At 43.1% G+C, this 15,767-nt stretch overlaps 1 protein-coding gene across 2 annotated transcripts in view; it reads left to right on the top strand.

Moving 5' to 3' along the window:
- Positions 1-5,484: 5,484 nt before the first annotated feature.
- Positions 5,485-15,767, top strand: part of Drd3 (dopamine receptor D3) — a 71,968-nt gene continuing 61,685 nt past the window's right edge. Inside the window, exons 1-2 of one of the 2 annotated variants that reach the window (XM_006521777.3) lie at positions 5,485-5,739; positions 13,678-13,981. In XM_006521777.3, coding sequence (XP_006521840.1) covers positions 5,678-5,739; positions 13,678-13,981 — 366 coding nt within the window. In that variant the 5' untranslated portion in view covers positions 5,485-5,677. Of the gene's footprint in view, positions 5,740-13,677; positions 13,982-15,767 lie in introns of those variants that run through there. The other variant, NM_007877.2, reaches the window with a different exon arrangement.

A 15,767-nucleotide genomic window follows, 5' to 3' on the forward strand; every position in this document is an offset into this window, starting at 1 on the left:
AAGATCCCGAGTTTAGTTCCCAGCACTTCTCCTGGGAAAATCTCAGTTACCAGTAACTCTACCTCCAGGGGAATCTGATGCCTCTGGCCTCTAGGGGGCACCTGTACTCATATGTACTTGAAAAAAAATATTGTTAAAATATACAAAATTACTGAGATTTCTCAGTAGGTAGGTAGTGTACCCAGTTAACCAGAATGACAACCTGAGTTCTATCCCTGGAGCCCATGTAAAGGTGGGAGAGACAGTGGACCCCACAGTTTTAACCTCTGACCTTCACCCATGCCCCATGGTGCAGGTACACACATACACATCATATATACACTCTCTTCGCTGGTCTTGCACTACGTGGGGGGGAGACAAATTTCTCTAATTCTGGCTTATTTTCATTCCCATTTCTGTGTGTTTTGAGGAAGAAGAAAACCCTGAAACAGAGTAGAGTAGAAAGTAAGGGAAGGTTAGAAGGATCATCAATTATCACATAGAAACTAGGTGAGACAGGGCATGCAGTGATGGCAGAAGCGTCAGACAGAGGTGAGACTGAAGTGCATAGGAAGTTAGACGTTCCTTTATGGACAAGTGCTGTCCATTCATTTGCTCCTACACCCCCTCTTTCCTGCTCTGTTTAAGGGTGAGGGGCTATGAAGCAGCTTGACCAAGGAGACTCCACAGAAAAGAAGCAAGACCGACACTCACTACTGGGCAATGATAAATAAGTTGAATGAGGTGAGCTAGTTTTTTTCCAAGAACTGGAAGTATGTGACAATTACAATAACAATGAATCCCAATGTGAGACATGGGGTTTTCTTAGACAGTTCTCATCTGTCTCCAGGCCTCAGTATAGAAGAAGTCAGGGGAGCTAAGTAATTATACTGCCTACATCACTACCGACTCTGGCCAATTTGTCTTCTTAAAACTTCTGAAGCCAGGCACAGTAGCACATGCCTGTGTAGTCCCAGCATGTAGGAGGCATAGGCCAAGCACTTCCTTCTCAGACTGAGTCTCAGAAAAGCAAAGCAAAGCAAATCAAACAGTGCAGGAACTTAGGGTGATTTCATTGAAAAAAAAAAAAATCAGGTTGTCCTTCAGACCGGGTCTCTGAACTTCCACGTAAAGTCACCGTGAGGATCAAATCAAGTTCACACTGAGACATGTCCCTTATAATGAACTATAGGTACACGGGGTCCTGTGTTCACGATCCTCACACTGTCTCCCGACTCGGCTTCAAATGGTCTCTACACTGTCTTGGTGAGTATACACTCTGTGGAGGTTTTAAAAAAAACATGGGAAGTCGTGGTGGACTCAATGGTTGGTGCACTAGGCAGTTTTTTTTTTTTTTTTTTTTTTGCCTAGATATGTCTGTTCTGTGGGTGTTCTGGAGTTCTTCCCAGAAGGCAGATCTCTAAATCTCCAATGCCAATCATGGATAAGAGTTTTATTTATTAAAAAACAAAACAAAACAAAAATAAGGGGCGGTGGTGAGGCACGCCTTTAATTCCAGCACTTGGGAGGCAGAGGCAGGCGGATCTCTGAGTTTCTTTCGAGGCCAGCCTGGTCTACAAAGTGAGTTCCAGGACAGCCAGGGCTATACAGAGAAACCCTGTCTCAAAAAACCAAAAACCAACCAACCAACCAACCAACCAAACAAACAAACAAACAAACAAACCTATTCAATGCAGTGCTATGAATGAGAAGTACCAGGTTGGTTAAGGCAGGCTGTTGCTTGTCTTTACCTCCACTGGAGTAAAGAGCCCCCTTATTTGTTTTCTTCCCTTGCAAGTCCCACACCAAGCCCTCTCATTCCGCAGAGACTCAGTATAGCTATTGAGAGACAGCTGACTTGAGAGTGAGCTGACTGCCTTGAAGCACAACCTTGGGCACATCCGGTAATTCCCTCTCCTGGTGCATCTATACAGAAATAGAATGCGAATGTTTATCCCTCTTTATCTTCCTTTCAGCTTTACCAAAGAAAGTCATTATAAAAATGCAAAGGAGATTTCTTCCCAGTGAGGCTATTTTGTGCTCTCCCCGGGGATCTCAAAATGAGACCCTTTCCCTCCACACTCATATACCATCAGGGCACCACTATCATTAGACAAAATGTGTGTGAGTGTCTAAGAAAATAAACATAGGTGGCTTAGTGACTTTTGGTGAAGGGAAAGCAGCAAGATGGGGTTTCTCTAGCCTTGACTGGCCTGGAAATAAATCATTTATGTAGCTAAAGATGGCCCCAAACTCAAATCCTCCTTCCTCAGCTTCCTAACAGTTAATATTACAAATGTGAGTCACCATATCTGACTTACTGTTCTTGTAGTTGTAACAGGATACCAGAAATAATAAAGGAAGAAAAAAGAACTCATTTGGGCTCACAGTTCTTGGAAGACGGTTCATCCTTTTGGAGTATGATGGTGGACGTTGCCACAGGCTGGCGCAGCTGGAACCTGAATCGCATCCTGTCAGCAGTCGGAAAACATAGAGGATGCTGGGAAGAATCGGGGGTAAGCAACAGCTCCTAACTCCTGCCCCTACTAACCTAGTTCTTCAAACAAGGTCCTACGTCTAAAAGCTTCATCATTTCCCCAAACGGCGCCCCCAGCTGGTGGTACCAGTGCTGAAACTCAGGAGTCAATGGAGCATACTTCACATCCAAACCATAAAAACAGGATACTGAAGGCAAGCCTATCGTGATACAAATGAACAAGATGAGACTCTAAATCCTTAAAATATCTCTGCTTCATTCTGCTTATACACTACTCTGTTAAGCCCTGGTTCTTCAGATCAGACAACCCTAGTTTTGGCAGTACCTGGCCTCTTGGTCCCTTGAGAGAAGAGGAAACTGAAGGTCCTCCCTAAAGCTGAGAGTTGAGAGTTGTAGTCTCAGAGCATTCTCAGTCTAAACATGTTACTTCGGTAATATTATGAGCAACCTTGCACACGGCAGCTAGTTTTCTCCATCTCTTGTTTCTTTGCTATAACTATCATCACAAAATTCCACAGACTAAATAGCCTAAACAAGAGGAAGTTACTTTCTAACATATTAGAAGCTTGAAGTCCAAAGCAACAATCTTCCTTATCTTTTCCTTGTCTCCCACACACTCATCATACCCGTGTCTCCTTCAGCCTCTCCTCTGTGCTCTCCTGCCATCTCTTTCTCTTCTCACAAGGATGTCAGTCCTACCAGGATAGGACTTACACTGAAGACCTAGTATTAACTTAGTGAATGGCTCTCATACATGAATATAGAAGGCACGAGTTACCTTATCATAGAATCTGTAAAAACAAGTGTCATGTGGCTTGATGCAGAAAAGAACATCACTTAGACCATGCTTTCTAAATAAGGCAACATACAAACATCATCTTGTCAATATCATTATATCTTTTACTTTTCTGTTGCTATGATAAAATACCATGACCAAAAGCTACTTATAGAGGAAAGAATTTATTTGGGCTGATGGTCCCAAAGATATAAGAGTCCTTCATGACATGGAGAAATATCATAAGAAGCAGGCATAGCTGCAGGAAAAGGAAGCTGAGGGGTTGCATGGACGTAGATCTAGCCACCAGGCTCCAGACAGCAATTTTACAGACAGCTCTCAGCAAATAGTCTATGTGGTTATCACTGACAGAAAGCCCTAATTATTTCTCAGAATACCACTCGTTACCCTTTTTGTCTTAGGGTTATTATTGCTTTGATGAGACACCACAACCAAAAGCAAGTTGGAGAGGAAAGAGTTTATTTGGCTTACACTTCTATATCATGGTTTATCATGGAAAGAAGTCAGGACAGAAACTCAAGCAGGGCAGGTCGATGGCTCGCTCCCTCTGGCTTGCTCAGCCTGATCTCTTATAAAACCCAGGACCACCAGCCCAGGGAAAGCCTCACGCACAATGGGCCAGGCTTTCCCTTATCAATCACTAATTAATAAAATGTCCTACAGACTTGCCTATAGCCTGAACTTATGGCCACATTTTCTTAATTAAGGTTCCCTCCTCTCAGATGACTTTAGCTTATATCAAGTTAACACAAAACTATCCAGCATAGCAAGTGAATTTGGAAGTGGAACAAGGCCACAAATTCTCCAAACCTGCCTCCAGTAACACAATTCTTCCATCAAGGTCATATCTGCTAAGCCTCCCCCAGCTTACCACCAGCTGGGGCCCAAGTATTCAAATGCCCAAGTCTGTGGGACACATTTTTTTTCCAAATCACCACAATCACTATTATGGCCATTATAACTACTGCTTTTCTGACATACGGTCACTTACCTCAGAAAACTAAATTTTCTGCCTGCAGAAAAATTATACCCATAGTAGTTAAGAGAATTAAGATGGATGTCTAAATCCTGGCTCCATTTGTTAGTTTCCTAAATCATGTTCATTTTTGTGTGCCTTGGTTTGTCAGTCTGAAATAAAGAAGGAAAAAAGTAATATCTACTAGGTAAGGTTGCTGAAAGGATTAAAAGAAGCAGTGAAGTAAAATGACTGGTCAATAGTACATGCTCAATAAATATGGCTACTGCTGCTAACGATATTTAGATTTGCAGCTGCTCCATCTCTCTCGGCCAGTAGAGGTCTCCACCATATCCGGTGGGGATTCTGCGTGATGATGGTAGGCACTCTTTGCAGCGTCCATGCTCAGTAGCAGAGAAACTCATGAACAAACCCAGCCCTGTCTGCAGGTAGAAGACCTCGGAAACAAGAGAATGGGAAGTGTGTAAACTTCCTCAGCAAAGAGTTACTCGAACAGGTGCACATGAGTAGGGTCCTGTCGTGGTGCCCCCTGGCACTAACCTTAGTTGTATCTCAATTAGCTTGTTAAGCTAGAGTTTAAAAAAATAATGGTAAGAAAATAGAAAAAAAAAAACATATGCTGTGGACAAGCAGAAAGGACGAGTTGACAAGTGTTTGTAAACTTTTGTGGAAACAAGAAATCCTGCTAAATAAACATTTAATATTGCTTGTAATATTAGCTAGCTTCTTCATCATCGTGAGCTATATCCTGGCTTCTATTGCAGTATATTCTCTTTAACCTCCTTTTCCCCAGACAGGTACACACCTCCAAATTTAATTATTCTGTCAATTGTATCTTAAATTGTACTGATTTCCATTAACTGCTTGTGGTATCCATTTGTTGATCCGTTCCTTCTGAACCAATCATCTTCCCACCCACAAAAAAAAAAAAAAAAAAAAGTCGGAAAGGCAATTAAACTGAGGATGGTGAGAGTTATTCAAGAGAAATCAAAGCAAAAAGGTAAAGGAAGTGCTAACACCGGGCTTTAAAAGGGCACTGGAGGAAAAATACACACCTACTAAAAAGTACAGTACCGAGGCAGATAGAGGCTCCGAGGGAAGAGAGGAGAGCCGGGGAGAAATCCAGCTTGTGCCTCATGCATCTCTCTCAGCACCAAGGACAGAGAGCCGCTGAGCCGCTAACCCAAACAACGGTCCAGTGGGGGTCCCTCCCAAATCCTCTAGGGAACACTGGTGCCTTGGGAAAGCAGCTATGAAACCAGGCAGTGAGGTCTGATGAGGAAGCTGTTAGAGTAGTTCACATGTAATTTCCTCCTCAGAGGCAAAAACCAGGTGATTTCCTTCCTGCATGGAAATGATCCCATAGTTTCTGTGTCCTGGGAAAGGCAAAGTTTGCTTTTGCTTCGTTCCGTGTGTTTGCAGTCAGTAAATGGCTTCAGGAACTGAGGCGCTAAACACCACAGTCTCCAGGCACCAGAAGAAATTTTCAGGGTAAGTGGATTTTTCTTTTCATTTCTAATTTAGTGGAAGATTGTTTGATTAGCTTGGAATTCTGTGGTTCTCTGAGCTGCTCTAGGTTTAAAACATGAAACCCTGAGGAAACTGTGTTCATTAAGTGGCTGGACCTGCTTGCTCTCTTTTTAATCCCCCCTCTCTCAAATTTGTGTCACGATGGGCTCTAGAATCTATATCAAGGCATACATAAAAGACATTAAATAAAAACCTGTTTTTATTTCCTGGGAGTTGCACAGAAGTCGACTGCATTCCTCTTACGGGTTTGACTTAATCGTCAGAGTCTGTTATTTTGAACTACCCACTTCAGCACCCTGGTAGTGCAGGGCCGAGGGGTTTAGAGAGACACCGTTTTCAATCTGTTTAAAGTCAAGCTGCTTCCAAGTCAGAATTCAATTATCCCAACAGAGATATGTGAGGATGGCTGTGTATGTTTTTTGCCAGAGATGGTATATGATTTTTGAAGGCATTGTTGTTTAACTGTAGGATTTCCACTGCTTACTGTGGCTTATTGGGTCAACAGAGTTCTTGTTAATTAGTGCACTTGTGCCACTGACTGCATCTGGTTTAGTCTAATACCTTCTCAGTGCATGAAAACAAACAACAACATAGCAATAGCGAAGTGGTACTCAGATTCTAAGTGCGTTCTGCATGCCTGTTTGCTTACTGATGCTACAAGGTCAGTAAACTGTCCTTGGATGAGGATGAAAGGCAGACATTTGACCTGACCTTGGAAACTTGCAGAGCTAGAGGAGAGACAATGTGAGATTCCTATTCAAACACTTGTTTATTTAGAGTTGTATGTTTTCAAGGGTCTGCATGGCTACTCGCGAACAAGGGGGTCAAAAAGCAAAGAAAATAGTGATAACATCCAAACAGAAGGCTTCTTCTAATGAAATGATCAAATGTCAAATATCAAATAGAGTCCATCCAGTATTAAATTTAATGTCTAATACATGGAAGTTTGCTATCAGTAAATATTCACTTTCTGATTACTTGGTGTACTGTATTCCCCCACTTTATGTCTTGTTAGAATGACAAGATGTTTTGTTTTTGTAGATTGTCAAGGAAAGTAAGCGTGCTTTATTGGTCAGGTTCAATAAGGGGGAAAAACTACATTAAGTTAGCTTCTGGATCTCAGTAGCCACCTTGGCGTTTCCTCTGTATATGTACCAACATATGCATATGTAAGTACACCCAGATCTATAAATACGCTATATACTTCAATGTGCTTGTGAATCTTCATTATGAAATGACTTAGAGAGCAATTTACAAGAATAAAGCACCATAGAAATGCTAAAGACTACCTCTAATAATAATGACAATATAACTCCCACCAGTTCTGTGCACAGTGCACACCTGCGTTGACTTTTAAAAGCTGGGTAAGGAGAACAAGCTACTCTGAACATGCAAGATCTTCATGTTATTCCCCACGCAGGCTTGTCTGTTTTACCTCCACGCTGGAGGACTTCAGACCAGGGGCTCCGGGCTCGGGTCTCTGACTGTCAACTCCACCACTGAGTGGCTTATGGCCTCAGCTAGAAATCAATCTCTCCATAACCCTTTCTCTTCATCTGCTGGAAGAGCAGTGGGGACAGCACTTGCTCTACTCTTCATGCTGTCAATATGATAAAGCTTATAAATGTTAGCTGCTGGGATTATTGATTTTATAAAGGAATTGGGAAGTCTGAGTTGAAGCAAAGGCCAGAAAAACTGGGGACACTGGTGATGTTTGTTAGTGGAAGGTTATGATTTCAGGACCTGAGATGTGAAAGAAGATAAGTCATGGAAGCTACTAGTTCATTATGGCTCGGAAGAAAGCCCATTTAAACCAGGAAGGACTCGTAGCATCCACTTGTAGATATATTAAGTGAGTGGTGACTGTTAGACTTGAGAAGCCTTAATCAAAGGTTGGCTCACATCAGGCACTGTGTAATTGTCTGCAGGGAAAGGGGTGGGAACAAAACCTCGTTCTCTCCTGGTCCGGGAAGAATGTCCATCTTCTGTGTGTGTGCTCTTGTGGCCTTTCCTTGGTGCATGGGTTTTGAGGGTTTTGGTTCATGGTCATATGGCACCATTGTGGTAGACCTGCTGTGAGAGAGCATCATGGCAGACAGGAAGTGATGGAGCAGAAATGCCCATTTCATGGAGACCAGACAGAGGTCTCACATTGTGTGAGATTCAGAAAGTTGCCTCTATGTCTCTCTCTTGATACTTAGAAGAAAGATGCCCAAATCCTCCCTCAGGAGATGTTGTAAACATTTATAAATGTTAAATAAGATGTATTATTGTCAGCCTAGCCCCAGCAGTAGCCCAGAAGTGGCTGTCTTTGGAAGGAGACTAAACCCTCAAGGTGTCTTGGATTTATAATGTTTGGGGTTTGATTGGTTCAATGTCTTTAAGGAAAAAGAACAAATGGTTGAATCCTATAAATCATTTTTATTTATTTATTTTACTTTTGAGATTATAATATAATTACATCACTTCACCCCCTCCCTTTACTCCCTCCAGCCCCTCCCACTCCTCTGCCTTGTTCACACATTCATGCCCTCTCTTTTCATCAATCATTGTCACATGCAGATTACATGCAGATGGAAGACCATTTCTCCATCTCTCTGCATCCCTTAGCTGCCTATAGCTCTTAGTGTAGAACTGAGGCCTCATGGTCCCTCCCTTGTCCACTTTAGCACACCTACTGTTGTCCTTGTTCTGCTCATGTTAAATAGTCACATTGGTGAGACTTTGTGGGTCGAGTGTGCAAGTACACTTAGGACTGAGCATCACCACAGCAGGTTAAGTGTCCCAGATAATGAGAGCTCTAATCCATTCTGTCTCCATGGCTTTTAAACTAGATCATGCAGTCATCCTAAAAAGGCTAGAACACACTAAAAAGACCAGGATGAACCAATGCTTTATATGAAATTCAATCTTCTTAAAAATCTTAAGTGCTGTTGTATGCAGTATATCTTAGGAGATCAGGGTTAGTAGTAGTGTTCTGGCCCTAGTCCACCTCCCCTCTCCCCATGCCTGTGTGGTATCTGTAATACGTGAGCACACATGTGTGTAATGTGATGCAGACATAAGAGGAAGGTGTCATATGTCCTACTCTGTCACACTCGGCCTAGACTCTCACTGAATCTAGGGCTAGGCTGACAACCACCAAATCCCTTGCATTCAGCTGTCTCAGGCCCCCACAGCACTGGGGCGATAGGCAATCACTCAGCCATATCCAGCTTTTTACCTGGGCATTAGGGATTCGAACACAGGTCCTCAGTGAACTCTTCCCCACTGAGCCCACCCCTTAGCCTCTGACTCTCGACTTTCTCTTAACTCCTAATGTTCTTTGTTGAGGTCACCAGTAACTCCCTCATCACCAAGTTCATCAGATGATTGGCAGCTATGGCTTATTTTTCTTCTTTGCCTCCCCACGCTTTCCTGTTAACAGTAAAAGCCACGATAAGTCTTATGCTACAGCAATGTTTCTCTATTCGGAGAGTCATTTTGCTCCCTCCCCCCATTTGAGACTAAGCAGCGTCCACTTTTTGGTTATTACAACGAGTAGCTAGATCAGGGACACTGCTAAACATCAACACTGCATACATAACACCTCCTGCAAAACAAAAAATTATCAGCCCAAATTGTCCACAGTGTCAAGGCTTTAAGCATATAATTGCATTTGGGCTTCACAATAACCCCGTGAAGTAGGCATGATTTATCCTCATTCTGCCGATGAAACAACTGGTCTCTCATTATGAATTATTTGGAGAGTGATTATTAAGTTAATGAATTCTTCGGACTCTCGGCTTCATCCTGAGACTAGTTCTATCTCTTAGCACATCGATCAGAAGTATAAACAGCGGGTGGAGGAAGCTGGGGAGATCTAACTCAGAGTTATATAAGAAATCTTCATTTAAAAAGAAAAAAAAAAACAAAAAAACCAAAAAAACAAAATCCAAGGTGGAAAAATAAAGAGGAAATAATTACCCAAGAGGCAGGGAGCAGTGCAGCATATCTCACTCATCTCTGCTTTCATCTCTCACACCCAAAACTCTGGAACTACCAGGGCCTGCCCACCCGCTGCTAGGAAGAGTCTAAGACCAGAAATAGAGCAATGTAAAAGCACAAATGAGAAATCCATACAGTTGTGCTTCCAACATCGGGTGCGGAGCTGACTTTCCGAGGTGAGGCTTGTCGCCTCACCATTAACACTTCACATCCCCTGCACGGCTTTTAAAGTAGCTGTCAATTCTCAGGGCGCAGGGCAAAGCCCTGCAACACGGTAACCAGAAGTCCTGGGCTTTACCTTCTTCTTCGTACTTGACAGGGAGATAAGGCTTAGGCTAAGCAGCCGAGACTCTAGGAAAGGAGGAGACCTGGCTGCTGCCTTGAAGGTGGCCCAGCTGTGAAAGGAAAGGTATTCTGGGCCTGAGCCTGCCTCCAAGTGGGAATATCTTTGAACAATCAGAAAGTGCTGTGTTTTTCCAAAAGCCCTTGGCAGCAGCAACGCTATTTCCAGGGTAGCGGCTGCCCTTCTCCTAATAATGAGAAAATTATAATTATTACCAAGAATTATTATTATGTGTTAAAATGTATATTGACTGCAAACAATGTGCTGTGGAAAAGAACACTTTTAAGTAGTTCTCTGAATTCGCTCCAAGTTGGTCACCCTTTTTCTACCCATTTCTTCTTAAGAAGTGTTAAAATACACTTCTTTCAGGCAGAAATGTTTCAGAGTGCAGTGTAAAATGATAGCCATGATTAAGCAACCCCTTAATTCAAGAAAGCTGTGGGTGGGTGACAGGGTTGAGAATGGACCCTGATGACCACCAGCCTCTACTTCTGCCAAGACCTAAAGAGTTCTCACAGGGGCCCATGTATGTCATGTCTAAATGTCATGATGCTGTGACCAAAAATATGTTAGAAACAACTTTTAACCCTTATGCCTTGGGGAAAAAATACAAAAATAAGTTCACTTTCTAATACACATATTAGAACACAACCACCTGCAACTCTAGCTTTGAACACCTGTACTTACAAGCATGTGTATACACACACACACACACACACACACACACACACAAATAAAATCCAAGAAGGGAAAATATATACCGTACCAAACTGTAAGTGAGTGTGCCTCTGTCTTACTTGGGAACTGTGTCTTTTTCTCACCCCATGCCAGCTGCACAGAAGATTTTTATCTAAATGCCAACCACTAGTTTCCGCATGGACCCAGGCCTTGCACACACCTTCAGGTTGACAGATCTAGAATGGCCCCGTTCTGATGTACTGGTGATAGGCTCCAAGAAATTTTCCAGAAGATTCTGGAGCCTTGACTCTAGAAGTATACAGTAGATAGGGTCAAGGAATCTCTCTGATCTGTGGAGGATATGGCTGGGAAGGACCAGTCAACCAGTTCAGCCTGCCGTGACAAAACAAAATACCACAGCCTAGGGTGCTTAGAAACAAGAGAAGTGTATTTCTTGTGTTTCTGAGGGCTAGAGAGTTCAAGGTAAAGGCACCCGCAGAGCTACTGTCTGATTGACAGGTACCTGTCTTCATACGGCGTTCTCACCTGGCAGTTCCTACTATTTAGTACCAATCACTTCACTGAACTCTCACCTCTCATACCATCGCCATGTGGGAAGTGAAAACTTTAACAGACAGATTTGAGGGGTACGCAAACATTTATACTATGGCAGACAGCCAGAATGCCCATAGAGACTGAGGTCAGAATCTCTTGGACTTAGGCTCCAGGACCACATTGTAAGCCACAGACTTCAGGTCTTTTCTAGTGTGTGGCTCTGATGCACCAGTACCCTCTGAACTCAGGCTTTTTCTTTAGGAGTGAGACCTTTTGTGCCCCCATAAACACATGAAAATCTGGTTTTGAGACCCTAGAGTGCTTTCTTGGCTCAACCCTGAATGACTTAAGAGCTTATTTTCCCCACTGGGATGGTAAAAAAAAGACAGTTGCTATGTCTTCCAAGTGTTAAAGGCAAAACTGAAAGACTTAGAAGACCCTAATAAGCATAGGACTCAAGATATGTTTGTTACTCTTGTCTTTGGGTCTGATCTGCCTGTTTAAAAAGCAAGGCCATCAAACCAGGTTAGAAAAGATTTTAAACTAGTCATCACTGACCCATGAATTTTGGTGGGCACTAGGGACTTTATAGAGATTAAACACTTACAACTTGGTAACTAATCTTTTAAGATTTGGAACTTTCAAAGAAATTTCTACATGTAGACTTCCAATAAATACAGAAGCCACTGAACTAAACTCAACTATTCAATATTTTCTACTCTAATCTAGTCTTCCAAAGCCATCACTCCCTGTGTAAAACATGGGAGCAAATGGGAATGAAGAAAGTTACAAATGACCAACAAACATTAGGGTGGGATGAACAAATATATCTGTAGAGGTTGGAGGAAGAAAAACAGGACAGCAAGGGCTGGAGAGATGGCGCAGTGGGTCAGAGCACTTCCTGTACAAACAAGAGGACCTGAGTTCAGATCCCAGCATCCACATAAAAAGCTACACGTGGCCATATGTACTGTGAGGGGGCAGAGGCTAGAGGAGCTCTGGGTTTCTGGCTGCAGGGCTAGGTCCAGGTTCAGGGAGAGACCCTGTCTTAAAGGAATAAGGTAAGGGGAGATAGAGCCAGAAATTCAACTTCTTCCTCTGCCTTCCACATGCACACAAGGATGCATGCATGCGCACATACTGCACTATGCTCACCTACATGCACATACCCATACATTCACACACATACACACTCATACACATAGGCATACAAACTCATACATACACACACACACACATACACACCACAAAATAATTTTTATTAAAATTTTGAAACAAAAGGAAATAAACAGGCTATAGACAAACAAACAAACAGAACCAACATACTACTTGCATAGTATTTAAGGTCCAAGGCATGGCTTCCAAAGTCTAACACACAAAACAGTGTGTGTTATGAGCCAATCATGGGAGGCTCATGCCTGTGATCTCAGCACTTAGGAATCTGAGGCAGCAGAATCACCTTGAGTTTAGGCTGTTGCATGACCTAAGCCAGCTTGAGCTATAGATGGAGACCTAGTCTCAATCAATCAATCAATCAATCAATAAAAGAAATGGCTCTGTTCTTTTTTGTGGAGCTGTGTGGTTTGCGTACATGGCCACTGAGGTATGATCCTGCCCTGTAAATTATTTCCACTGTGCCTGGGGTGAAAACTCTTAGGAAATGGGCTCTAACGGTCCTCCATTTTATAGAGAAGAAAACTGCTCAGAGATGGAAATGACCAGGTGAAGTCTCCACTGAAGCAGCCTCCATCCCACACAGAGCACAAGCCTGGTTCTCTCAGTCACCCCCACATCCTTCCATGTCACTGTCACCTCATCAGACTGACTCCAGCTGTGCTGGCCTTCCTGCCACTCCCCCTAAACCCTGGCCCTCCCTGGAGGTAACACACACACACACACACACACACACACACACACACACACACACACACACACCTGCTCCTTCTGATGATCTCTACCTCTGCTAGCCTTGACTTCACTGCTCTATATAGCCAGGAAGCCTTCCTTGTTGTCTGTGTTCGCCCACAGTCATATTATCCTGGACCTCTCCCCAACTCCCATTTCTGATTTATTTTTTCCAAAATGCATATTATCACTGAACAGGCCTGCTCTTGATTATTAAATTTCTCCCCCCAATTCCCATAGAGGCTTCCTAAGGGAAGAATTACCTGTTTCGTCCCTAAATGTATTTCCAGTTCTTACAGCACTGCCTGCTATTATATAGGAGATGTTCCATCAGTATTGGTAGACATGAAACATTTTAAACTGTATCTACATATCCTATCCCAGCTCTAAAGAGTCTGATTTAGCCCACATTGTTGTCTGTCTTTTCCTAGAAACATTTTGGAGTCGAATTCCTCTGTCTGGGCCATGGCACCTCTGAGCCAGATAAGCAGCCACATCAACTCCACCTGTGGGGCAGAAAACTCCACTGGTGTCAACCGGGCCCGTCCACATGCCTACTACGCCCTGTCCTACTGTGCACTCATCCTGGCCATCATCTTTGGCAACGGTCTGGTATGTGCAGCTGTGCTGAGGGAGCGAGCCCTACAGACCACCACCAACTACCTAGTGGTGAGCCTGGCTGTGGCAGACCTGCTGGTGGCCACTTTGGTGATGCCGTGGGTGGTGTACTTGGAGGTAAGTGGGCTTATGGTACATGCTGCTCCGGAGTGGGTAAAGACTGAGAATATCCCCTGTGGCCAATGCTCAGAGGCCTGGGGAAGGAAGGAGAAGTGCCAGCATCCTCCCACGGGATAGGGGAGAGCTGACACTTGAGGGAAGCTCATGAGAACCAGAGGCCTGGGGATGCTTCCCTGCCTGTGGGTCCAGTATCCGGGTGACTGGGCATGAATGATGGGACCCTTCCTAAAAATACTTTCCATCTATGCTGGTCATGTGATAATGATGAAGGTCATGTGATAATGATGAAGGCCATGTGATAACGATGGAAGCCATGTGATAATGATGAAGGATGAGCATCTTCATCCAGGTTCTATCTATCTGGGATGAGAGGTACAAGGGGAAGAAAATATTCTAATAAATGAAAGTTAGAATGGTCAATATATAGGTCAGATCCCCCTGCCTCCTCTTCCTCGTGTTTCAACTACTCTTCATCTTGGCTTTGTCCTCCTTGGTGCTGGCTCTCCATAGATTCTGCTGCCAAAGGATCAGGCTAAACCTTCAAATTTGAATTTCCCATGCTTCCATTAATAGTACAAAGCCCTCACCACTCCAAGAATGCACCAGGCTCTGGGGGATTCATTTTAGGAGGAACACTTCTTAAATTTGAAAGTATTTTCATTTAAAGGTGCAAAATAAGAGTCAGAAGGTGATCAAGACAAAACATCCATTTGCTAACAAGAAAATCAGGGTGCCTACATCTGTTCAAGAAACACACTTCCTTACCAGGAAAACATGCAATTATTAAAGAGATGTTTTAAACGCCTTAATGTGCTATTAATATTTCTCCTCTGCACTGAGTGTCACTCTAAAAAGATATCCAATGAAGGATCAAAATGATGCTATGATTAAGAGAAATTAAGATTCATCAAATTAATATTTCAGTTAATATTAATAGTGAAGGTGACAGTTAATTAAGTATGACATATCACGGGAGAGTAAAAGCCTTGAACACAGACTGCCTAAGCTAGTACCCATATTAAAGAGTGACTGGGTACTAAAATTAGACTTACGAGTGCGGGGGGGGGGGGGGAGAGCACATGAGAAAATAAATGAATAGGTATAGAAAGAACAGGAAAGGAAGAAGAATAAGCAGGCTGACTGAGGTAGTTCTAGGGGGGGAAATATGTATTTCTTCTTCCCAGTTAGGATAATCCTGATGGTGAGGGATCTTACAATTATCTTGACTTTTCTGTCAATCCAATTACGCTGAGTCATCCGTGGTGTCAAGGCAATGCCTTCCTCTTCTCCTGAAATCATGCAAAGGGGATGAGCCATTTACTATTTGATAGCCAATGGTAATGACAATGGAGTTCAAAACATGTAATATGTTGGTTAAAAAAAAATGAGATTCTCCATATACCTATCCCAATGATTCCTAGTAGCAGTTGCACCCTGCTCATAACTATAGTTCAGGGACTCTTTGGACCTCCCACAGGATGGATGCCAGAAACAAATAGAGGTAAGGAAGATTTCAGCCCAATAAGTATTTCCATTTATCTATGACAAAATTAGGCCTTTGATGCCTACAGGAAATGACCCGTCCAGCAGGTCCAGTTATTCGAGGATCTCGAGGGGACCTCCTCCTAATAACCAAATGGGGGGTAGAGAGAGACGAGGGTCTTGTACGAATAACGACACGGAAACCGTTCTGAAGTTGTATCAAGACCCCAATGTATTGAGAAAGGTCCAAGGTTTAAATGCACAAGCAAAGGGGGAAGTACAGATACTTATCAGTGGGAGG

This window comes from Mus musculus, chromosome 16 (genome assembly GCF_000001635.26).
Source record: "Mus musculus strain C57BL/6J chromosome 16, GRCm38.p6 C57BL/6J".
Taxonomy (NCBI): Eukaryota; Metazoa; Chordata; class Mammalia; order Rodentia; family Muridae; genus Mus; species Mus musculus.